At 47.4% G+C, this 26,151-nt stretch overlaps 1 protein-coding gene across 2 annotated transcripts in view; it reads right to left on the bottom strand.

Moving 5' to 3' along the window:
• The window catches only part of BRAF (B-Raf proto-oncogene, serine/threonine kinase), a 1,813,806-nt gene that overhangs the window by 535,442 nt on the left and 1,252,213 nt on the right, over nt 1-26,151 (bottom strand). For both annotated transcript variants that reach the window (XM_069628802.1, XM_069628803.1), the window contains one exon: nt 12,646-12,730. In XM_069628802.1, the coding sequence (XP_069484903.1) occupies nt 12,646-12,730 (85 nt within the window). The remainder of the gene's footprint in view (nt 1-12,645; nt 12,731-26,151) is intronic.

The following is a 26,151-nucleotide window of genomic DNA, read 5'->3' as shown; positions in this document are numbered from 1 at the left end:
CCAGACTTTGCAGACCTCGGCCAAAACGTCCTTCTGAAAGAACAAGCCGGTGCGCTTCTGAGGAGACAAGGTGAACGCCCCCGAAAGCACCCCTTCTTGTGGAGGTGGTGCCTCAGGTACTGGAACATCAAGGAATGCCCTAACAGAGCGCGGCTGGTCAGCACCATCCTGATCCCCTTGCGCGTCATCCAACGCGTCCAGATCGACCTGCGTCACGTCTGGCTCTGCCGAAGACTTGTCTACTGGAGACAAGGGCAGCGGCGGCGGCGGTGGAAGGGCTGGAGGTGGGCTGACTGGTGGAGGTGGGACAGCTGCCTGAACAACCGGCGCTGTGACGGGAACCGTCGGAACGGAACCGGGCCCTGGAGGGCAGGACCTCTGAAATATTCCTTCATGGGGTAGGAATGCATTAGCTTCTGAAATTTTCCAAAGAAGGCATCCTCTGCCGAAGGCTTAGACATTGTGGCAGGAGGAAGCCACTCATGAGCGGAATAGCTCCAGGGCCACAAAGGAGAGGGTTGCCAAGAGGAGCCCTCACCAGCCGGGTTGACTTAGATCAATGGCGCAGACGCCGCAGGGAGCGAGACCGAGTGTTGTAATGGCATCCGAGCGTTCCAGTCATAAATTGGACGAAACAGTGCACCAGAAAAACGCTGTTCACCCGAAAAGATGCACCCAGAACCCAACGCTGATGGCGTAGGTGTAAGGGAAGAGTCCAAAATGGCTGTCGCAATTCGAGCGGCAACGGGTGGCATTTTGTCAACGCCTGAGGAGAACGGCGTCACATGTGTGAGTGAGGCAGGGATCTCCAAAGACCGGTCAGGGGTCTTGACTTTAGCCTTGACACAAGGAACCTCGGCAGAGCCGGTACTGGGTGGCCTAGGATGTTTCTGAGACATACTAGTAGCCAAATTAGCCTCTGAAAGAGGAACCTCGGCAACGCCGGTAACAGAGGATTTATGGTCAGCTACCTCACTCTGTGGCCCCTCAACAGAACCGGTATCCCCACTAGAGCGGAACCGATGAGGAACCCACCTCACCGACAAGACCTTAACAGGCCTCTCAGTTCTGTCGGTCACCTTAGCCTCCTATAGAGGAACCTCTAACCCGAGTCCGGTAACAGCACCCTCACGAGGGGCCTCGAACCTTGGTTTGGTACAGAAAACCTCAATAGAGGCCTCAGGATGCGCCCCGGTGTCTGTATGGGAAGCTCCAGACAAGGAGACCTCGAAGCAAGCTCTGGTACCCACCGCCTCAGTAGAACTGGGCCGTTGAATAACCCCCACAGGAGGGGCCTAGGACTGCAATCGGTGTGAGTAGGCCCCTTACGGAGGCCCTCAGAGAAAAATCGGGTACTTTTCTTGGCCCTAGAAGGCACCTCAGGGGAAACCCCGGTGACAGAGCTTTTAAAGCCCCTCCTGGACTGGGAAGACCCCAGGAAGGAGTCCCCCTGTCGGGGTGCCCAAAAAACTAAAGAATTTACCGGGCGTCTCTTCTTCTCATCGATGAAACTCTGAAAATGCAGAGGAGGAACACGCTGGAACACCTCCTCCCACCGTTCCAAACAACGTTGAAGAGCCCGGACCGAAAGGGTATCGCAGTAGAAGCACGAGTCCCACCGGTGATCTGGACCCAAACACTCTAAACAAAGAGGATGGGGATCCGCCCTAGCAAAACATCGTTCGCATGAAGAACAATTAGGAAAATCGAACCGAAACGGCATAGACGGACTACTACGCGACCGCTAAACCGGAACAGGAGAGAAGGACACTGGAAGGAAAAAATCTTCCGAAGATGCAAGTGCGTCCAGTCCCGAACATGCAGAGAAAAGGACTGATGGTCGATGCGCTGGGCGTAGCTAAGGAGAGCGGGGTTACGGCCGCGTGCAGTACCCTGCGTAAAAAGAGAAGATTGTAAAAAGCATCACATTTTTCAAAAATGTGACAAAGTGCTCCGGTCCCGTCCCACAGGACAGAGGAATGTCCCATAAGTATGGAGGAAAGGGGACGGGACGTAGGTGTAACGCTCACCTGATTCTCGCAGAGGCGCCGGTCTTGACTGGGCAACTACCGTATCTTCAAAGGTGATGTGTAGCACCCGGTTGGCTCTTTGGGCTGGACCTCTGTGCACTGTATGCCTGACTTCAAGAGTGAGATGTCTGCAGATAGAAAATATGGGATTAATGAACTGGGGTTATTGGGGTGTCCCTATCTCTTCCTTTTTTGCTCTCCTGTAGACCCCCAAAGGTTAACGCTCTCACCTTAGGTAAGTGAATGCCGAGCTCTCCATCTGCCTCGGGGCAGGGTGCTGTAACCAGTTTCTTCACTGGGTAGGTAGCGCAGGCCTCTTGACTTCAGAGGACTGCTGTCCGTCGTTTACTGCACGAACGGTAAGTTTCGAGTAATTCTATTGTCTTTAAAGTCTTTAGTAATGATGTCTCTTGTTTTACAGGGTTCCGGCGATGGCGGATGACGGGCTGAAGTGAGTTGAAGATGGAGTCCGTGGGATGAATAGAAGCGCCTGGAAGCACGTAAGTAAGCGCTTGTTGCCTGCTTCACGATGCGCTCTAACTGTCTTTTATTTTGCAGGTACGAGTTCGGAGCGGCTGCAGGGTGCCGGAATACCCACTGGGTTAGATGTGGAAAGGAGTAATGGCACGTGAGTATTAAAGTTCCCCAATGTCTTTAAACGCACCTTGTTTTGTCTTTCAGATGCGGGATGCAGCGCCGAAGGCCTCCGGAGCGTGCGAAGAGTTGGTAAGCTTTTGTCTTTCAGATGCCGGAATGCAGTGTGAAGACCTCCGGAGCGCACGAAGAGTAGGTAAGCCTTTGTCTTTCAGATGCCGGAATGCTAACCTGTTCTTTCTTGTCTTTATAGGTGTTGCTGAAGACTGGATTCAGGATGGTAAGCCTTTTTTCCTTAGGCCCAGGATCCGATGCAGAAGACACGATGAGTGTTCTGCTGCAGAGGATGCAGAATAACGCAAAGCAAGATTCATCCACCGGGTGTGGTTTAAATAGCCTCCTGTAGTGCTTAGGTGTCTCCTTCCACAGCCACGCCTAGGTAAGAAAAGAGTTCCTGCCTTCCAGAAGAGTTCCAGTGTTCTGAATCTAGGGAGTGGCTCCTGCCCCACCCAACAGGAAAAGTAGTTCCAAACAGAAGAGGATCAGAGGCTCAACTGGCAGGCAAGTAAGCAGCATGGTCTGCTGCAGGTAAGTCCACCCAAGCATTATGAGCCCGGCGCTTCCAGCGCTGGGACTGGGCATATTTATGAGCCTGGTGCCACTGGCGCCAGGACTGGGTCCAAAAGGTCCCAATTGGGACTGGTTGGCACTCGGAACCTGGGTTATGGATCGGCTTCCAAGGGAGTTGGGAAAACCCTGACCTTTTGGAAGCAGAGATCATGACAGTAGGAGTAAAACGATCTCAGTATTTTTACTGGGAACATTTGGAAATAGTACAGAAGTTTTGGCAGGACCGACATTTTTATGACCATCATCCTTCCCCACCAAGTCGGCTTTCAATTTCACTAGCAGGCATGGATAATTTGCATTGTATATCTGGCCAATTGAGGGTGTTAATGTGACTCCTAAATACTTGATGCCTTCTGAAGCTTTATTCAGTTGAGTAGCTCAGGCCAGTTTGTCTATTTTTGGTGGGTCCTCCGTCAAGTTTAGAATTTCTGATTTTTGCTTGTTGATCTAAAAGTCAGAGATGGCGCCAAATCGGTCTAATTCTTGTAGGAGCGCTGGGAGGGAGAGTTCTGGAACTGTTAGTGCTATCAGCATGTCATTAGCGAAGGCCATGGTTTTGTGTTCCTCCCCACCCATCGTTATGCCCTTCACGTGGTGTGCCTCTCGGATCCGGATCAGGAGTGGTTCCAGAAATAATGCATACACCAGGGGGGATAGTGGACAGCCCTGCTTCGCGCCTCTGGTCAGGGGTACCTTCCTTGAGAGGGTGTTGTTGACAGATTTGCAGTGAGGGGGTTTTGTAGTTTGGTTCGTTTGATCATTTGCATAAAGTGCGGTCCGAAGCCCAGGCCCTCCAATGTGTGGAACAGTTGAGTCCATTCTACTCTATCGAATGCTTTCTCCGAGTCCAGAGATACCAGGATTGCAGGGGTGCGGGTGGGTTTCACTTTTTCTATAAGATGGCTTACCCTCCTGGTGTTGTCTGCGGTTTGCCTTGTGGGGATAAACCCTGACTGGTCTGGTCCAATGAGTGTCGGGAGTAGTCGAGCGAGTCTTTCCGCCAATATTTTCGTATAGAGCTTAGCGTCCAAGTTGATTAGAGCTATTGGGCAATATGATGCCGGCAGAGTTGGGTCCTTTCCTGGTTTGGCGAAAATGATCAGTTTCGTTTTGTTCATGGAGTCTGATGTTCCCTTGTGTCCTAAAGTTGTTGTATAGATTTGTCAGTTTCGGGGTTAGCACTTCCCTGTACATTTTGTAGAAGGCCTCTGGGTAAACATCTAGGCCCGGCCACTTTGTTTTTCGGTAGGTTTTTGATTGCCTGCAGAACTTCCTCTTCTTGTATGTCCCTCTCCAGCGCCCTTTTGTCTGCATAGGAAATCTGGAGGAGAGTAAGATTTTTCCAAGTAGGACTTGTGTTTGTCCTCCCTAGGTGCCTCTGTCTGGTATAGGGTCTGATAATATGCGCTCATTATTTCTCCCATGTCCTAATTAGTTGTTTTCATCTGTCCGTTATTATCCCTCAGTTTTAGTATGCAAAGTTGTCTTGCAAGCAGCTTGTCCGCTTTGTTGGCGCTGATGTAGTACTTATGTTTCAGACGTAATGGCGCCAATTATGCTTTCTTGTTTTGAATCAGTCCCAATTGTCCTTGTATGTGGTATGTGTCTCAGGGCTAGTTTTGTCTTTTTTACAAGGATTATTTGCCAGTTCATTTTGCGCTCTTTTTAGTTTCCCTTCCAATTCTTCCTCCCATCTTCTTCTTTGCTTATCCCTTTGTGTTTTCATTGCTATCAGGTCACCCCTTAGCACAGCCTTGAAGGCTTCCCATACTAGATTCTGGGGGGTTGCGCCTGTGTCGTTTTCGGAAAAGTATCGCTCTATCTTTCCCTTAATTTTTTCCGCTAGGAGGCTGTCTTGAAGGATGTCTAATGGGAATCTCCCTCCACAGAAGCCCTCCAACTGGTGCCACTCCGTCTAGGTTCCAAAGGACGGGTGGGTGGGGGAATTGGCACCCTGGACTGCGTTGCCTTAGCAACCCAAGTCGCACTCTGTTCTGATTGGCCCAGTGGTGAGCCGCCCGGCTCACCACTTAGCATGTTTGAGTGACAGCTAGGCTGTTGAATGGGGGTTTTTCTGCATAAAAGCAGGGCTTTTGGGACTGGAACTTCAGAAGTCGCCACAGGACCTAAGAAATCCGAAGAGGGAAGCCATCTGCAACATCACCGGTGGAGCCCTGCTGCAACGACCTCACCACTTTCCTGACAAGAGAAGATCTTCTGCTGAAAGAGTCTTCTTCCTCTGAGGTGGTGGGATCAACCGGTTCGCCATTTCGCCTTCCAGGACGTCTCTTGGTCGATTCGCCCGTGCCAAGCACCCCGGCGGCCCGGATAGCCAAGCTGTACCACTGTAACCGCGAATACCAGGAACAGACCTTTTCACCGATGAACTCCGCGGCTGGTTTCTTCCCTGGGCAGTGCAACGACTCCAAGTTTCCTCCTCGACAAGATCCTCTCTTCCCCTGGACGAACTGCACTCGCTGCCAGGAACAACTGCCACCGCTGGAGCTTCCTCACTCTTTAAGGTACTGTGTTCTACCTGGCCTCCCTTTCTTCGGTTTGCCCAAGGTGACCCTTAAATCCTTGGCTTACCAACTGGTTTGGCCCCCAGACCTGCTAACTTTGTCTTTTGTTACCACCCCAACCTCTTTTGAACATTTCTACAAAGACTTGAATGCATTGCTAAACCGTGTGATCTTGGGCACATTCCGCCTTGCTCCATTCAAAGTGGGCCTGGCCTATGAACTTTGGCTCTACAGTATACCCTGCCTTCAGTAACTTGATTTTGTCTCTTAAAAGTCTGGCAAGTTATGGGGTATCCAATGTGCTAGGGGGTTATGCATGGGTCCCTCTTCACTTTTTGACGCTTATGTGCGCCAGTGGCGTGTGGTTGCAGGGTCCGCTCTTCTCCTCTTTGTGATGGCCGAGTTTGTCCTGTTAAATTTGAGGTTATATCTACTCCTTTCTCTCCTGTGTCCTCTGCTGGTCTATAGTGGCCTTTATAATTGCCCTCTTATTTGCGATCTGGCGTCTGGGGAGGGGCTCTTGTTGCCGTACCTGTCTCAGCCCGGTACAAAATTATGGGTTCTGTGCATTGGCTGGGGCGGGGGTCTTTGTTTCTTGCCCCAGATCCGCTGTGGTCTTATACTTATACTATATTATTGGGTTCCCCCTTTTATTAGCCTCTCATGCCGTTTGTTTCGCCCCCAGGACTCGTGCCCCTGTGCTGCCTCGCTTATTGCTGGTCTCCCTGTGGGGCCCCTTCTCTCAGCTTGTGACGTTATCCCCGCTGTGTTACTGAGGTCCTCCCTATAGTGAATTCCTCGCGCAATGGGGTACCCGGCCCCGGCAAGTGAGCCCTCTGTCCCTTACGCCGCTGTTCCATGCCCCAGTGCACTCCTGCTGATTACGGGCCCACTATCACTGGCCTGTACTGTGTTGTGGATCGTGAAGGTTCCCTTTGTTCTTCTCCTCCGTCTGGCCGTGAACCACTCGCACTGTTTTGAACTTCCCAGTCTGGGTGCTGCGTGCCGGTTGCTCCCGTGACCACATGCTCAATATTGCTGGGGATTTGCTCTGGGGGGATCATACATTTTTCCCTGGCAGAGTCTGTCCCTCTGTTAACTGTACTGCTAAGCACCGCAGGGACGCATCGGTATGCTTCTGTTTTTCCCCCCACGTATGGTGCCCTCCGGGGGTTGTGCTTATGCACCGCTGTGTGTGAGAGGTTTCAGCGATTTTGCCGCACCAGACCGTTACAACGATCCGGTTGGGGCGGATTCTGTGTTGGTTTTGATGAGTATGAGGGTTGGCCCCCGACTGGTACTCCTTTGTCGGGGGATCCAATGCCTCTATGCCTGATGGGGGCCCAGTGGTGGAGAGGGGCTGCTTGCACAGATCTCCTGTGTGCCTTTCCAGAGGTTCCCCACTGCCTTGGGGGGTCTCCTCCTAATCTGTCTTTCATGAGCCTTGGATTGGGGGAGGGGGGGACTCTTCTGGTGTTCGCTGGCCTGCTGCACGTCTCTTCCTTCTTCCCGCTGTAGTGCTCCTCCTACCGCTCTGCTAGGCCTTCTCCCCGACACTGTAGTCCAGCTGTTATGGACAAGCGGGTGTGGGCGGCGCTCGGTAGCTGTTCCTTTTGCGTGGTCACCAGGTGTGCGGAACCTCACAGGGGCCAGTCCTGCTTGCCTCGGTACCTCTGCGTCTCTGCTGTGGCTCTGGATTCTGTTGCTTTAGCCCGGCGGGGGAACACCTCTAGATCGTAGTCGTGGCAGGGCCCTTGGCATTCCTCCCTCTTTTTTATGTTTATGCCGCGGAGGACTTCCCAGTTACGTCTGCATGAATTTCTGCTTTAAACTAAGTTCCGTTGAGGCGGGGGATCACCCGGAATGCTGAATTGAAATGCTTAATTGGCGCGGCCCGGCGGGGAGACACACACACGTCCTCTGTCGGCCGCCATCTTGGAATCTGGTGATGTTCTTTCTGATGGATGTGCCCCCACGGATTCCTCATCTATGGTAATCCTATCCACAGCACAGCTGTACATCAGAAACTTTTCCGCTGCCAGGAGGCACAGTGCAGCTCCATCCGACACCTCAGTTCCTCCATTTTCCCATAGCACTCTGACATTAAAACACCATGAAACCAATGGTGTACTAGCTATCCACCAAGAGGTGAAGGTAAGGAGGGCAATGAGGAATCCTTAGGAGGAACATTCCATCAGAAAGAACACTATCAAGAGTTAAATCATTTGTTCATTTAATGGATTTCTTCCTCCCACTGATTCGTCATCTATGATAAAACTTCCAAAGCAGCTGGAAAATCTGGAGGAGGGAGGAGAGCAAGGATACCATCTAGACCAGAAAACTCTGGTTGTTGGCCTGAAAGGGAATCCAGGCAGTAATGCTTAGCAAACATGTGAAGAGATGCTGCAGTTACCACCTTGCTTTGTCCAGCACAATGACTTCCCTCTGCAGGGCAGAGGTGGCAGCCACTCCCTCTGGTACAATGGGTTCTGAGACGCTCAGGTTCATCCTTGCCAGCCAGATCATAGCATTTCCGAGATGCAGAGAATGATCCACCTAGAGAGAGACTGTTTAGTCACAACCCTGCTAGCATAGGCCCTAGCATAATCAATGAAAAACCGGTCATCTTTCATAGCATCTCGCATCCGAGAGACCTCTGGTACAGCCGATGGAACCGTTCCTGTCTTAGAAGTTTGAGGTGAAGGAAAAAAAAAACACAGGAAGATGGATCTTTGAGAGAGATGAAAATCCGAGACCACCTTTGGAAGAAAAGTCACCTAATCTTTTGAGAAAACCAAATGGGAAGGTTTAACAGATAGTGTCTGAAACTCACTCACCAGCTCGCGGAAGTGATGGAAACCGGGAAAATCACCTTTAGGGTGAGCACTTTCATAGTATAGGAATGGAGGAGCTTCACCGGAGTTCCCATAAGGAATGTCAAAACCACATTTAAATCCCATGCCGGAACCACAAATTGGTGTGGAAGAAACTGGTAAGACAAACCCGCAAGAAGTGCATTACAGTGGGGATTGTGAAGAATGAGCCCTATTCCAGGGTCCTCTAGAAACACGAAATTGCAGCGAGGGATCCCTTAAAAGCGTAGGCTCGCTTGAGCCAAGAACAGCAAAAAAAATCCCAAACTGAGGATAACGGACACAATAAAGGGTCCAGATCCCTCTCCCGGAAGCAAGCCAAAAAGTTACGCCACCTGCAGGTATAAATAGATTTTGTGGAGGGTCTCCGAGCTGAGAAGAGCACATCAAGGATGCCGTCCGACAAGTCCCACTTCATGTATCTCAGCTTCTCAATAGCCAAACAAGAAGGTCCAGGCTGCGGAGGTTCGGGTGGAAAAACTGCCTCTCTGATTGTGAGAGCAAGTCGACTCGCTCGGAATTCCAAGTCCAGCAACTCCAGATACCACGGACACCGGGCCCAGTCCGGAGCGATCAGGATGAACGTGTTTCCAAAGAGGTGCAAATGCCTGAAAATCAGCAGAATGACCGGGATCGGCACGAACACAAACGAGGTGGAGTGTCCATTTGACTGTCAGTCTGTCCCCCAGAGCTCCCGACTAGCAAATTCCAGAGAGCAGAACTCACACTTCCTGTTCACACTAAAATCAAGGAGATCTACTTGAGGTGTGCTCCAAAAGTAAAAGATTTCCTCCAGAAATTTCTGGTAGAGCTCCCACTCATGGGAGGCCAAATTCTGTCTTCTCAAGGCATCCGCTGTGACATTCTCTCTTGCGGCTAGATGAGCAGCCTTCAGAGAGTCGCCGTTCTCCAGAGCCTAGAACCATAGCCACTTTGATTCTCTGCATTGCAGCAAGGACCCCACACCACTTCATTTGTCGACAGTGGACACTGTGTTGTCCATCAGGATCAGCACAGTCTTGCATCTCACAAATGGGAGAAAGGTGACCACGGCCAGCTTGATTGCCCTCAGGGGCTGCGAAACCTGACACTTTTTGAAGTTTAGGGAAACGCCCAAGCTGTGCAATAGAGTGCATGTGCGGAATAGGTGCTCCAACACTAGATCTGTGGAAGGGGGCTTGGACAAACCAGTCTTCCAGATAGGTCGAGGTGAGCCGCCACCACTGCTAGCAGCTTGGTGAAAACTCTGGGAGTCAAAGAAAGACCAAAAGGCAGGACTTTAAACTGTTAGTGATGTTGGCCCACCACAAACCCTAGGTACTTCCTGCGCTTCTGATGGATAAGCACATGGAAGTAGGCAACCTGAAGGCCGAGTGATACCAACCAGTTCTGCAGATCGCAGGTTTGCAGGATCTGGGCTAGAGTAACCATGAAATGAAATTTTATTTATATCGCGCTCGTACACAAGTGTTTTAGACGGGCAAATCCTGAATTTGTACATGCTTGGGAACACATTCAGCAGCCAAAGCTCCTGTATTGGATGAAAACCCCTGTCCTCCTTTGCCACAAGAAAGAAGGTGAAATACCAACCCCCTGCCCGGTTCCGAGAGCAGCACCAGCTTGATTGCGTTCCTTGAGAGAAGCTGATGGACCTCCTCCCAGAGGATGGGTTCCGGGGGCAAGGCGTTGGATTGAGGTCCATGGTCCGGGGGACATTGCACAAACGGGAGTCAGTAGCCCTGTTGCATGTCCTGCAAGGCCCAAGTTTTAGACAAGGTCCTGGATCATTCTGAGCTGAACAGGGACGCCTCCTCCCCTTCCGAACCCAGGGAATTCCTGGCAGAAGATCTCAGAGGCTTTGCACCTTGTGGAACTGAGGTGACAGTGGCAGCCGCAACTCCTCCTCCTCCTCTGGGGGCACCCATACCCCTTGGGAATCTGCTGCCTTGCAGTGTTGCCTGGCCTCGACCAGGAGGGATGCATTACCACCGTACTTGTGGCCATAGATCTGCTGACACAATCAGACATGTCCAGTCCCAATTGTAAGATCTGATGAGAAGCTTCCGTGCCATCACTGACTATAGACGGGAATCCATCCCGCACCACCCCCCCCCCCCCCCCAAGCCACTGCGGACCATAGACTGAACGAGAAAGGGCAAGGCCATCTGATGCAAAAACATTCTTCCCCCAGTCAACCAGCCTTTTACTCTCCCTATAAGGAGGGAGAGTAGGAAAGGTGGATAACTTCAAATGCGCAGTCACATCCTGTACCACTAAGTTCTCTGGGGAGGCATGAGTGGACAAAAAGTTTGAATCTCAGGGGGTCAGAACGATGCTTCCTAGTCAACTCCAGGTCGACCGCAGGTATAGAGGCGTGCTTCTCCCACACCTCTAGCAATGGGGCCTCAACTGCTACAGAAGTAGAGACTCAGTTTTAGCGCCTTGTCGGTCAACTCAAATAGAATTTTGGGCCTGGATGGATCAGTCGCCTTAGCCATCAGTTTCTGAAAAGACACCCAAGGCTTACCAGGAGGATGCGGTGGGACCAGTTAGCGGCAATGTCATGGCCATCAGCGCCATCACCTGAGCTGCCAGCACTATGGCTAAGATGTCTAGCATCTTCAGGTGAAATTGTTCCCATTCCTCCAGAGTGGAGGCTTTGGTCAGAAAGGGTACCTGAGGTGCCTTCTCTGGGCAGTCCCTGGAGCTGTGGCTCTTCTTTTTAAGAATGCCGGTGGTAGGATCCGCTTGGGAAGCGGGATCTCTTGCAGAGCTTCTCCTTCTTGTCCTTCTCCTTTTCCTTGCACGGGGGTAACTTCTCTTTCGAAAGCCGATCCACGCTGAAGGACCTCGAACAAGACCGTCCAACTTCACCCCTCAACTTGTGCACATAGGTGAAGCTCTTCGCCAGCGGTTCCCTTAAGGCATTCGGGTGCATGAACTGGCACGACCGGCAGTCCTGGGTGTCGTGCTCCTCGCTCGACGCAACAGAAGCAAATCCAGTTTCGAACCGATACAGTCATCTGCCTGCCACAATCTGTGCATGGTCTGAAGCCTTGCAGGGTTGGGCATGACTTTGTAAGAATTCAAAAAAGCTTGCAGAGCGTGATCCTGATAGTGAACAGAGTGTGCGGGAAAAAGGAACCAAGGTCCCGGAGCGCGGCTCAATATATACTGGCAGCGATGTCATGTCAGGCACGGGGTGCGTCAAACCATCTGACGGAGCCGATGCAGAGGCACGCTGCACCCCGTGTGGTGGAAAAGTTTACAAATAACAACTGTGCTGCAGATAGGAGTAACAACGATGAGGAATTTGTGGGAGGCAGGAATCCATTAGAAGCACAGTGTTAGCAACTGTGGGATAAAGATAACGTGAATGATTTGATTAAAAAGTATGAAACCAAGACAGTAGCTTCACATCAACAGAAGCATAACAGGAGGGCAGAAGATATCTAAAGTAGAAATGTGGCAAAACACACCCTCAGAAGAGGTGAAGGAGACTGACTCTAGGAAAAAAACACCTGTATGTTAAAAAAAAGTGTTTTTGGAAAAAGTTAAAAGGCTTGAACCATCTACTGGAGCTCTAGGATTATTTTTTAACAGTAACTCAGAAGCAGTTACTGTTGCAGTGAGTGGGTGGGCACAGGTGGGTGGGTGTTTTAAAAGTGATATATAGAGAGGGAGATGTGTTTGAATGCAGATCAGGGTTTAAATGAGTAATATGAACCAAATGCTCAGAGACAAGAGTAAAGTCTAAATTCTAGATATTTCGCTTGTCGCTACTTCTTGGTAGTACACCATATTAGAGATGATGCAAGCTAGCTGCATTGCATCACATATTTATTAATGTGCTTTGTATTCATTTTCAGCTTGTCACCACTTTGAATCATTTCAGTATTTCAGTAAACGCATCCTCAAATCCTGCCACACTCTAAGTTTCTTATATCTCAGAAGGCATTCCTGAAGAATTCTATGTCTGAAGAAAATAAATCATACCTGAGCACACCAACTTCATTCTTAAAAGCTTGTAGCTGCTGAGGCGTTGGAGCTGAAACGTTCAACATTTTCACAGCTACATCACCTAAAAGGAGGAAAGAAAACAACAATGACAAAATGGCATGCAACAAATTCAAAAATGTTCTTTTCTATTTAAAAAAAAAAAAGTGTAAAAGGCTAGGAGCTTTAAAATGTGATTAAAGTGACACTCCCAGCATTTTCTTTTTAAAACACTGATGCTGTCGTCTATTCCAACAACCAACTACTTGTAAAATACCTTAATGAGCCACATATGTAAGCCCTTCGTTTGGCTTCTGTGTAAGATTTGAGAGTTCGTATTTAAGACTTCATTGTGATTTCCATCCAAAGATTAAGGCCACAGAAATCATGTCCAGTACCAATAAAACACTTGACTGAGATGAAGCACAATCATCAACTCTTACCACAGTAAAACAACGTTTAATTTTACTCATAGAAGACTAATGGCATAAGAAAGGTAGTGACACACGAAAGGGCTTGATGGCACCTCTTGACTATACTTGACGATGCATATGCTGTGACGCTGTGCACTGCGAATTCCCCACTCTTGCCCTTGTGATGATTCCAGGTGCCTGATTTAGTCCAAGGCATGCAGGGGACTTTGTGACCCAGGAAAGTTGGCCTATCAATTCCTTGCTGCCAGAGCCACGTGCTACCTGGTGGCGGTAAATAGGAAAAGAGCAAAGTTCCCCCACTGCTCTATGCTGCCTCTCAGAAACTGGTGAGCTAGCCTCTGAAGATCAGAATTATGGTGAGGTATATTTAACCAGTTTTCAAAGACCCATTTTGCCCATGTGCTGAGGTCAGTAGAAAGGGGACCAAATTCAGGTAAGATCACTATGATTAAAGATTAACGATTATCCAAGCACCTGGGCAAGGTAGGACACATTCCCGAGCCACCCTCCCTTGCAGTGTTGTATGCAAAAGACAACCCTTGTGGAAATGAGAACCCAAAGATCAGGAGGTTATATGAAGCATGTTGAGGACACTATATTGAGGGGGCCCTGATGGACGTTCCAGAGAGATGTGGAAAACACCCACAGACTAGGAGCAAGGACAGTTAATTGTGTGACATGTGTTGCAGTCATGCACTATCCTGTATGTTAGCAGTGATCTCCATGGACACTCGTCAGTTTGACCAAAGATATATGTTACAACCGAGTTACCTTCCTCCAAAGTGTCGTCCAGCCCCTCAGCCTCGTATGCCCACATAGAATAAGCTAGAGGAAATATACTGGGGCTGATGTAGGCCTGCATTGAACAATATTTAAACCAAAGGGGGTTCTGGGAGTCTCTCTACCGGTACGAATACAGCCCATTACCCTGTTCTTGGGTGGATGGCCCCCAGGAGAGTCTCAACCAAGTCTTTAGCTCACTGTCCCTTTTACAGAGTAGAAATATCCCTGCATATCAGTCTTTGTCCTTCCTAAGGGCAGTCCACCCAAGAACAGGTCAATGGGCCATGTTCATGCTGGTAGAGAAACTCTTAGACCCCCCTTTGTTGTGCATATTAAGCAACTTTGGGTCTCACCCTAAGTTACCAGGGGAATTCAGACGTGGACCCCTTGCTCACTGTTTTTTAACTGGGTTCACATAAATTATGAAAATACACTTAGGTCAGCATCATCATTTTCTATATTTTAGCTGTCAGTCTGATTATAAAACCAGCACAACCATCAATAAAGAATAATTAATGAACAGATCATTACAGTTTTAGCATTAATTGAAAGAGTCTGACTAATTGCAAAAAGCAAATGGTACTGTCCAGGAAATTGTATTGCTACACAGAATTCAGCCAGATACGATGGTGTCTGTCCTGGGGCACCTCTAGAATGGCCAATATTCTCTCCCGGATAGACAGTCTGCCAAGGTCCATTAGGTACATTTCTGAGGGCTTCTAAATGGAACACATTATCTTGTTTTTGTTATGGATTTCTTTATAAAGTAACACATTTAAAATAAGTAAGGAATTTAAATAAAAGGTAATTGTTCTGGGGTCAGCCTGGCACAATATATTTATTCTAAGCTTTTGAAACTGGTGAAAAAGGTTAACACTAGGTTCTACATCCAACAAGGCAGTAAGCTTGCAATGCACAGGGTCCTTTCTGAGAGAAGAGGTTGCCCTCCCATGATGACATTGGCTTAAAAAGGTTTCAATAAAATGCAAGTTGCTGAATAGTAGGGTACAGATGATCAGTCGACTGAAGTGGCATTTTGCAGATTTATATTTTGAGAAATAAATTCTGCAAAATGTTAATGCAGCAACGGTAGAAAGTGACTATTTGTAGGAAGTAAAGCATAAATTCACTTACAGGTAGGTATGTTAAATTGGGGAGTTTCACCTTTGCACACTACATGAAGTTTGCTGTAAAGCTTTGCAACTTCTTGAGTTGTGCCATGTTCTGCAGTAAAGTGCTATTATATGCATAATCTCCCTTCTAGTACAAAATCATATATGACGATTTTGTTTAACTATTTTACATAACAAATTTTGCAACACTTTAAATCAGGGTTAGTGTATGTCCTACAGATATGGTTCTGGTGTCATTCCGTTCCACATTTATGCAACTTTAATGGTATACTGTCCAAATCCTCAATTCCTAAGGCGTTTGAAGTTTATTAACTGATGAAGTTGTGTATAAGTGACAATTTCGTGTAACTATTTCATCTAACGTATTTTGTAACGCTAGAAATTCGGGTCATTGTATGTCCTAAAGATATGGGTCTGGTGTCATTCCGTTCCACATTCCTCCAACTTTGATGGTTTAATGTCAAAAACGTTAATTTCTAAGGCGTTTGAAGTAAATTCACTGATGCAGTTGTGTAAGTGACGGTTTCGTGTAACGATTTAGACAGTGCTGAAACAACCAGTAATATTGTTTGTTAAGAAGTGTTGTAAATTAAGAGGTTCCCAACTGAATCCTGTGTTCACTTCTTGCAAAGTTATGTTACTTAACAAATAAACCCAGTATACAGGTAACCGGGGAGAGGAGGGGTGCGAACAAGGGAGCCCTTCGTGGAGTATTCATACAAGCCTCCAAGTTCAACGTGCAACAGTCGCAGGAGGAGGACAGGGGGGGCAAGCGAAGCCCCCCTATTGTGAATATAATAACACTTCTCATTTGTTAAGCTGGTCATGACTTCCCACATCCGCTGAACTTCAAGGGTTTAGTTGCGTTAAATTTGCGCAACATAACTGCACTTAACTAAGGTTTTTTTCAGTGAATTTCAAGGGTTTTGTTATACCATATTTTTTTTCATGCGCCATTAGCCATGGCCTTTGACCATGTCCACTGAACATGTTCTCCCAATATGTTTCTTTTGGACCCACTGCGTGGCACTATACAAAACACTCTGTTTCTTTCTTACTCGCTAGCGATTGCCTTCTCCCATGACCATTGGCCCCAGGCCTATGGCCTGGCCCCTTTACATGTTGCCCCAATAGATGTCTTCTGGTCCCACTAGCCATGGCCTTTTGCCGTGGCCACACCACTAGGTTTCCTTTGGGCACACTAGCCATGGCCGAAGGCCATGTCCAGTGGCCAAGGCCTTTTTCTGTGGCCCCTTGACATGTTGCCCCAATAGGTTTCGTTCAGGTCCACTGGCCATGGCCTTTGACCGTGCCCACTTTCCATATTGCACCATTTGGTTCCTTAAAGTAACCCAGTAGCCATATGCTTCGGGCACACCCATTTCCCCCCCATACTGTAGCTGTAAAATTCCACTTTAATCTCATTTTTTGAACGCCCTCTTTAAAAAAGAAAAGCTTTTGCCCCATAACTGCAGTTATCCTGATAATAGTAATGTACTACAAATAACCCGTTATCCGTAAAAGCCTGCAAATAACCATGGTTATCTGTAAAAAAGTGCAAAATCCAAAACTCGTCCTTGCCCTCCCAGGCACTCACCAAGTGCCCCCTCCTCTTGCCATGCTCCACTCCCCTCAAGCCCCTTTTCCCCCTTCGCTAGCCCTCTCCCATTCCCCCCAAACACTCATCATTTCGTGTAATGCACTTTCATTCCCGATCCAGTTTTCTACTATAACCATGATTATCACCAGTATAAACCCGGTTATACGAAAACGCTTGCGCTCTGTAATTGGTACCCAACCCCCCCCCCACGTCCTCCCAGCGCTTCCAACTCTCCAATTTCACAGGGCGTCCTCTTTCCCACTCCCCACCTCTAGTCTGATGCCATTTCATCCTTTTTCCTCTTCCAAATGTCATATTTTTCCACTTTTCGTTTTCGGCTAACCCCGGTTATACCTATTACAACCACGGTTATCTCTTTCAGACAGATATATAAATATATATTTACTGTCACACAGCGGCTATTGATTAACAAACAGACCAGTGAAACAGGTGAACAAGGGATTTTATTGCTATAAGTGAACAGGATTGGTCCAAATAAAAAAAAGAAATTGCCTGAATTATACCCAACATGGTCTGGATGGGTCTTCTCCTTTGTGGGAAAGTGCTGTAGGAAAACGTATTAAAAAAAAAATGTCTCCTGTGAAAGTAGAATGTACAATCTACCACTACTCGATTTGTCCAGGGCCTGGATGTTCCCCGGCAAATCCACACAGTTCTTGTGAGCTCACAGTCCCGGGATTAAGGGTGTCTCGCACCCTATTTTCAACTGTTCAAGGAGCCTCTTCCCTTGAATGCTAAGTCTTGGGTTTAAGGGCTCCTGCACCCTGTTTCACACAGTTCTCTGGGTCTTTTGCCCTTAACCCTTAGCACCATACTTGGGGCCAGTGACTGGATTCTATAAGCAGGATTGTAAGAGGCAGGCCTTCTAGGAAGGAATGGAGCCAGAGGATGACAGCAGACTGTCTTAACAGTGGGGCAGGGTTCTCACCACGTTACCCCCTAAATCCCTCTCAATCATGGTTCTGCTCCTCCACCCACCTGCTCCAATCCTTTTCTTCCCTGGAGTCTCGCCTCAGGTTTCACTCCCACAAAGCTTTCTCCTTTGTTGACTATCATTCTAGGGGTAGTTCGTTTTGCCTTTGGGTTTACCACTTTTTCCTCACCAAAATTGACCTCTACACCTCTCTGTACTAACTCATCCGCTAGTCCTTCACTAGACTTAGTTTCCAACTCTTAATTTTCTTTTTCGTTGACGTTATCCAAGATTTCACCTTCCCTTCTTTCCATTTCCGGAGGTTTATTCACTTCATTCAACACTTCCTCTACCAACTCTGTATCACTTTTGTATATATTTCCTGTCCTTTCCTTGTCCATTTCTCATCTCTATATTCTAGTACCAGCTGTATATTCTCCTCCCCACCCTTCATCGGCCTTTGGGGCACCTCGTCACGCCTCCTAGGTCCACACTGAAGCTACTGTCTTCTCCCCACCCCATTCCTTGTCAGGTTTCCCCTGCAGGGTTCCCACTCAGCAAGAGCGGGCGATCTGGCCCGCGACTGGCGTCTGCCCTGGCGTATCACAAAGCTGGTTTCTCGCAGGACCACAATCTCCGAAAACCCGCACATACAGAGCATGATGACGTCATCACGCTCAAACGATGCTTGCCCAGGACGCCATAAAGGGATCGCAGATGTGGGAACCAGTGCTTCTCAACTCCTGCTTTCTAGTGCAAGTAGCTGCCTCTCGATTTTCTGTGTCTCTTGCTCTTGATAACGGATAGGTTTCCTCTGTGTCATGGACTTCTCATGGATCTTTGTTAGGAACGCAGAGCATGTATCTGTTACAGCGGAGCGTGCAACCGTTGCGCTCACTTACAGAGATCAGGCTGAAAAGACGCATCTTCCTGGGATATTATAGTGGGGCTTACGGTTCTTCCTGGAAGCTGGGAGCACAACGCCCCTGGTAAACTTCTTGATGATTACGTTGCGACTATGGACAAGAATGGAACGTTATGACGTGCAGTTGTCACATAGCTAGGTTCTTTCTTTTGTTTTCTTCAATTCAGGATGTTACGTGTGTATTTGATCACAGAGAAGCAGAATATCTGTGTCTTGCTACGGTAGTAAAACGCTGTTTCTAGGACACATGCTACAGACCCGAGTATCCTGTTCTTCAAGCTTTATAAACCAAGTAAGATTTTTAGTGAGTATAGGGAAGGATCATTCCCAGGAGTTCCTTAATCATCAGGAGCGCCCTGAATTATGGTGAGAGTATTGAATGGGATTTTAGTGATATTCTTGTGCACCCATTATTGGATTAATTTAATTGTGTTAATTATATCATTACTGCAGCTCCTGTTTCCATTTCTTGTACCGGAGGGCGTGTGTCCAGTAGCACTCTCGCCCAGGAGAATATGTCGCTCAGATGGTTATATAATCGGGTATGAGAGTCAGATTCTCTCAGAGAGGCACAACATCCAGGGTCCCCAAGAGGAATCCTATTCTCCAAGCTGTGTTCTGACAGATTGCAAGACCTTTTTATTTCCTTTCCTGGATCATGGATACTGTGTTAAAAAGACTTAGCTGCAGCTGTCCAGCAATTACAAGTAGAGGTCTCTACAACCCTCCAAGAAAACACAGTCTTGTTTCAGACTATGGCGGCTTTGCAGGGTACTATGGAACAACCGGTCAAGAAGCGCACTACCCCTGCAAACCGGTGAGGGTTCTGGGCCTCCTCTTCCTGCTCAGAGAATAGACCAGTGATTGCCCCTGCTACCCTACCAAGACCGGGTGCCTCATGGGGTACTCCTCCTCCTCCCATGCCCCCCACCCCCACCCCAAGCATGATGGCGATCCTAAGGAGTTCAGATCTTTTATGGCTACGTCGTATTCATTTCCTGAACAGACCTCGGTTGTTTACCCCTGATCAAGCTAGAGTGTCATTTATATTATTTAATCTCGCGAAAACAGCCCTTGCATGGGCCACTCCTTATGTAGATGGGAACAGCCCCTTATTGAATGATTATGCAGGTTTTTGGATGCTTTTAGCACCATGTTTGACCGACAATATACTGTCCAGGCAGTCAGGAATGAGTTATTAGACATCCGGAAAGGTACTCGTGACCTACTTACCTTCGTTTCCCTTTTCAAAGGGTTATTCACCCAAACCAACTGGCCCGAAGATGCCCAAATCACTATCTTCAGTAAAGGACTCAGAGATGACCTTAAAGACGCTCTTAGTCAGGTGGTCGATATTCCTGACACATTTTCTGCTTTCCTCACATTGGTTATCCGAATTTATCAGAGAGCCATGGAAAGAAAGGGAGAACAACAGCGTTTTTTCAATACCGCCAGAATCTACCTTCCTAATGGGAAAAAGAACATACGCCGTGAGACCCCGAACCAATGCAATTAGGGATTATAAGAGGGCCAGTGTCTACGGAAGGAAGAGAAAGACGAAGATGTCAGAATTTATATTTTTACTGTGGTGATTCTACTCATACAGTTCGTGATTGTCCCCGAAAAACAGGAATGAGACAGGGACACACCAAAGCTTGACACCAGTCGGGAATCAGAGGGCGAGCATTGGTACACTGAATTCCCCTCATAGTATATGTCCTACTATGCCTAGTCAATCTTCCTATCTGTTTATACTAGTTGATCTACATCTCGAATTAATGAAGCAGGAAGGGGTGTTAGCTCTCAGATAGTGGGGCAACAGGGAACTTCGTGGATCTCGTATTTGCTCACAAACTAGGCATTCCATTGGTTTCTAAACCAATATTATCTCTAGATGTCTCTCCCCTTATCTCCAGACCCATTTCCATGAAAACTAGGAATCTAACTATGGTATGTGCTCAATTCCACCAGGAATCATTGGAATTCGAAGCTATAGCTGCTCTGCATTTTCAAATAATTCTAGGTACTCCATGGTTGAAATACCATAATCCGGACATCGATTGGAAGAACCACAAACTCACTTTTATAGGTTCTCGATGTCCTGATTCCTGTTCCTATCATCTTCCCAGCCCTCTTCTTCCTGTACCTCGCATAGCTTATCCCTTAATAGCATTAATTCGTCTCAACATTTGCATAAAGAGGTCTGGGAGTCCCTCTACCGGCACAAACACAGCCCATTGACCTGTTCTTGGGTGGATGGTCCCTGGGAGAGTCTCAACCACGCTTTAGCTCACTGTGCTTTTCACAGAGGAGAAATGTACATTGGCATATCAGTCTTTATCCCACGATTTCAACCTGGGCAACTTTCGACTCGTGCTGGGAAAGCTCGAGTGTGTGCAGTGCTCCAAGATTCCATCTTACCCCATGCTCAAAACGTGGGGCAGAGAAATCCAAGTGACCGCATCCGGACATATTTGTGAACACCTTTCTTTTCTTGAAAACCATTCCACACCCTTTTTACATTAGTTGTAAGGTTTGGCAATAGGTGTCTTAGTATAGGCCCTTTTTATTTGACACAACGTCACAAGGACTGCCTTATTTGCATTTGATGGTCAACACTTGCTCCAGTCTTAGATTTAGGTTTAGATTAGGCATTTTACCAACCTGCATACAGTTTAATAAACACCCTTCAACTGTGATCACTTCTGTCTGTCTTTACTATTGCCACCATTAGTTCCTTACAGCCCCGAAAAAGGATGTGCATGATCCGAAATGCCTAGGCCTTTCATTGTTGTTCCCCTTCTGTATTTGATTTGTTTTACATAAAAAAAACACTGTATTTAATATGTGTTTGATCATTTTTTCCTAACACGGTTGAATATGAAGTGTACAAATGTGCAACTGTGATTGATTTGCATCACAGACTTTGTGTGAGCACACCACATCATAGCATTTCTGCTATAATCTTTTGGGTTCAGGGGGCAGAGAGTTGCCATCTGGAGAGTGTTGTATTGGAAAAGGAGCATTGTCAGCTGAAGAGACAAATCTTTGAAGTGGGAAAGAGTGAGGTGACTGACGGAGGCGAATACGAGAGGGGATGCAGGTCCAGGTACAGAAACAGAGTAATTTGGTTACAGAGGGAGATCCCAGTACCCAGCCTAATACAGAGGAAGGAGGCCACATAGGCCTGATAGCCAGTGGGAATGTAGAAGTTCTGGTTCGGGCATAGCAGTGCGATCTGAGGCAGATCCTAGAGGGGGAGAGATGATATGACATGACGGTTGGACAAAAAAAAGGATACCAGTACTAGTGAGGAGGGGAGTGACCCCGATAACACGACCCTAAGAGAGGGAGATGGTGAGGCATTAATATTGCCATGGGCAAATGATTGGGGTTCAAGGAGATCCACAATCATTCCTCCACGGCTTCAGGACCCTGAGAGCTTGGTATACTTTGGCCTGGGAGGGCCCCGGTGCAATGTACACAGTCAAGGGTTCAGAAACCCCAAAACTCTGCAGCCCAAAGACAGAGTTTAGGGTTTGTCACTGGACATTAAACTGGGAACAGGTGGATTGCCACTTTGATTTGAGTTCAACGTGACATCACTTTGGGAGTTCAGAGATTTTGTGTTGGTGAAGACTTGATTTGATTTAACCACTCTTCACCCCTGTTTGGTGTGGAATAGGTACCCTCAAGGACACTCTAAACCCCTGCTGAATAGCAGCTTACCTTTGGTTACCCTGACACCTATTGTCTCCCTCCACATTGGCCTGAAACACATTATCCTTTGTATTGCATTTCATAAAAAAAACAGACAACTGTATATAAGCATCCCCCTTTTCAGGGATTGTCAGTGTAGCATGTTCGGAACCCTTGTGGTGGTTGGACCAGGGAAGGTATAGTGAAAGCAAAATTAGCCATTTCAGCCAAGGCCCATATCCCCCTTCCTAGTAACTAACCAAATCCCACAGGCCATTTTTTTCAGACGTGTCGAATGTCCATGTTGCAACAATAAGTCACAAAGGCTGTGGTTCGTTGGGTAGAGTCTTATATCCCCCTGCCTATTAAAGTAACAAGAACCCATAAGCAGTGGCCACAGCCTGTGTCTGTGTCCACTGTAGACGTTGAAAAAATTTGTCAAAAAAGACTGTGGGCCTTAGTTCATGGCCAACGTTATTGGAACCCAATGGCGATGGGCGCGGCCTGTGGCTCCAGCACAGCTAAATGTGCATGGACCACCGACTAATGGCCCATGACCTCCCTTTTCCCCTCTTTCATTTCTGCAGTAATTTCCCAGGGCAATTCCCAAGGAAACATACTGTGCTCACCTTGATGTTACCTTGTATTACTGCAGAAATAATTACTGCTAATCATTCCTGCGCTAATGCATCGCTTGCGGATTACTGCGATAACGCAAACATTCTTACCAATTTAAAAGTCTTTCCTATCCCTCTGACACTCTCAATGTGGACCGCTTCCTCCTTTGTAGGTTCATCCATCTGCCTCACTCTCCATACATCCTCCCTGACCATCTCCAGTTATCCCCTTTAACCCGTTGGTTCATGTGACTTTTTTCCAAGCAAGTCCTGAGAAGATTCCATGGACTCCCACACTAAGAGGAAAAGGTTCTGCCACAAAAAGGTCTCTCCATCCCACCCAAATTCCATTTACGTATGTTGTCCTTCTGCCCCCTCCTGACATCTACCCTCATATAAAAGCATCCCTCCCCTCCCCAAAATCTCCTTTTGAGCACTTTCCTTTTTTGACTCCCCCCAGGATTCCAGCAGTAATAGTTTACTTTGAGCAACAACAAAAAAAAGTAAGTGGCTTTTTATTTCTGATCACGGCTGCAATCTATCATGGGAGATATACACTTATTTTGGACCGGGCACCCCTACCAATTCACATTTTTAAATTAATAAATCGACTGAAAGGATTTACACCAAACCAAAAGAAAATCTGCATTGCTTTTTATCCAACTTGCTTCTTATTTGGTGCAAATCTTTCCTGCTATTTTCGAGCTATATGTCTTCAATGGAAGCACCTTTTTCTTTATTTTTCTTTAATCGGAAAAGGAATAGTACCCCGAAAACAGTTTATTTTGTGCTCTTAAAAACTTTTGAAAAATTTAATTTTTAACAAAATGTGCGGTTTGGAGGGGCCCATGCCAGAGTTATTAGCAATATAATTTTGGAGCAAGGCAATCCAAATGTGTGGGAAGTCGTGACCAGCTGAACTCAGCTCGCTGCGTTGATGTCCCCCATATTGCCATTTTGTTTGTCATTGTGAATCCATTCTCTTATAATATGCATGTGCTCATGGGCTCTGCAACGGGAATGTGCTGAGTTAAGCTAGTTATGACTTCCCCTGAATTTCAAGGGTTTTGTTGCTTTAAATCTGCACAACGTAACTAAGGTTTTTTCAGTGAATTTGAAAGGTTGTTAAAACAGTTTTTTTTTACGGGCCCTGGCCAGTGGCCACAGGCTTTGTTTGTGTCCACTGTACGTGTTCCCCCAATATGTTTCTCTTGGACCCACTAGGTGGCCACGGCCAAAGTTTTCCAGGCCCACTAGCCAACCCACTGTATATTTTAACACACTATCGGGCCACTAGCCATGGCCTTTGGCCATGGCCACACCCCTAAGGTTTCTTTTGGACACACGAGCATGGTAGTTGGCTGTGTCTACTTTCCATATTGCACCATTCAGTTCCTTTAAGTAACCAAGTACCCATATTCTTTGCCCACACCCGTTACCCCCACCTCACGATAGATGTAAAATTCCTCTTTTTTGTATTAATCTAATTTTTTTAACTTTTTTAAAAAGCTTTTTTCCCATAACCGTGGTTATATTTGCAATGTACTACAAATAATCCTGGTTAACCGTAAACGCCGCAAATAACCAGTTATTTTCCTGTGACGCACTTTCATTCCTGATCCAGTTTTCTACTATAACCCTGGTTATCCCCAGTATAATCCCGGTTATGCAAAAATGTTTGCGCTCTGAACTTGGCCCTCAGCACCCCATCACCTCTCTTCCCCCTTCCCCCAAATTCCCCAATGTCACATGGTGTCCTTCTTCCCCCTCCCCACCTCTAGACTGATGCCATTTCATCCCTTTTCCGCTTTTCGTTTTTGGCTAACCCTGGTTATTACCAGCTATAACTGCAGTTATCTCTCGCATTGAGCAAAAAAACTATAGGCAGCTTTTTGATTTCTGAAAAGCCTCGCTGATGCATTGTGGGATACATATAGCTATAATTTTGGGAGAAGGGGGAAACAACTTCTCCGTCAAATATTTTAACTACTGGACAGAATAATGCCAGCCCCCTCCTGGAAATCGTGTCAACGCTTCGGACACAGAAAGGATTGACGGATTGATACCTCTTTCTCAATTTTGTGTGGTGGTGGTGCATGGCCGTTCTTAGTTGGTGGAGAGATTTGTCTGTTTAATTCCATTAACGAACGAGACTCCTCCATGCTAACTAGTTAAGCGACCCACAGCGGTCAGTGTTCAACTTCTTGAAGCGACAAATGGCGTTCAGCCACACTAGATACCAGGTGGGGGAGTAGCAATGATATTCCCTCAGTGGATCCCTGTGTCTGTATTCCCACTCAGGCCTCCTCATCCTTTAAGTGCCTGGTCTGCAGGCTCTCCCTCTCTCCTAGCTCTTCACTCCTGCTGGCCACCTTCTATCGGCCACCTGGCCAGCCCCCTCTCGTCCTTTCGGAATGGGCTGGCCTAGCCTCCTCTCTCCTTTCCTCCTCTTCTGAACTCTTCCTACAGGGTGATCTCAACATCCATCTCGACTCACCCGATTCCTCTGGATCTTTCCACAATCTTTGCGAATCTCTCTTTACATCTTACCCTCTGGCCCAATGCACACCGCTGGCCAGATCTTGGATGCTCTCATCTCGACTGACATTCCTCTATCTATCCCTCTCACTACTTCCCTCTCCTGGGCTGATCGCTCTCTCCTCTTCCCACTTGTAGCTTCTCCTCTTGCATCGGTAAGCCCGGCACTGCCTCCAGTCTACAAGGTCATCCGACCCATGAAAAGAGTGTCAGTAGCTGCCTTTGCCTCCACCTACTCTGCTCTTTCTACTCCTGCTGCTGACTCCCACCCTGACACAGCCCACCCTAACTTTAACCAGTCCATTTCCAACACTCTTGATATTCTTGCCCCCGTCATTAGGGTACGACTGAAGCCTACCAAAAAGTTCAACTCTTGGTATGACTCCCAACTGGCTGCCCTTAAACGCAATTCCAGGGCAGCTGAACGGAAATGGGATTCCTCTGGCACACCCACTGACAAACTGGCCTGCCGCCTCCTTCATAGGCAGCATTGGCAGTCCCATGAATGGTTGAGCTTTGAAACACTTGCCTATAAGCGCAAAATAAATAATCCATCAAGTTGTTTCGTATCTGGTCCAATTCCTCCAGTGGTTTTTGCAGTGTGCTGCACAGAAATGTGGACTTTCTCTATATGGGGAAATGAATGAGAGTAGGCTGAAAAACGCATCTATTTGCTTTCTTAACCTTTTCATTATGTAACAAATCTTTCCAGTCTTGGGGTGGGATAAACTGTTTGCAAAACATTAGCCAAATCAGTCATGCAAGTCAGAAGTTAATAGCAATTCAATTTTCGAGGTTCCGATGGAACTTGATATTCAACTTAACTATAGTGCAGCAATGGCC

The sequence above is a fragment of the Ambystoma mexicanum genome, chromosome 12 (assembly GCF_040938575.1).
Source record: "Ambystoma mexicanum isolate Mex_15411 chromosome 12, UKY_AmexF1_1, whole genome shotgun sequence".
Lineage (NCBI taxonomy): Eukaryota > Metazoa > Chordata > Amphibia > Caudata > Ambystomatidae > Ambystoma > Ambystoma mexicanum.
This window is presented reverse-complemented; position numbering and strand designations above follow the sequence as displayed.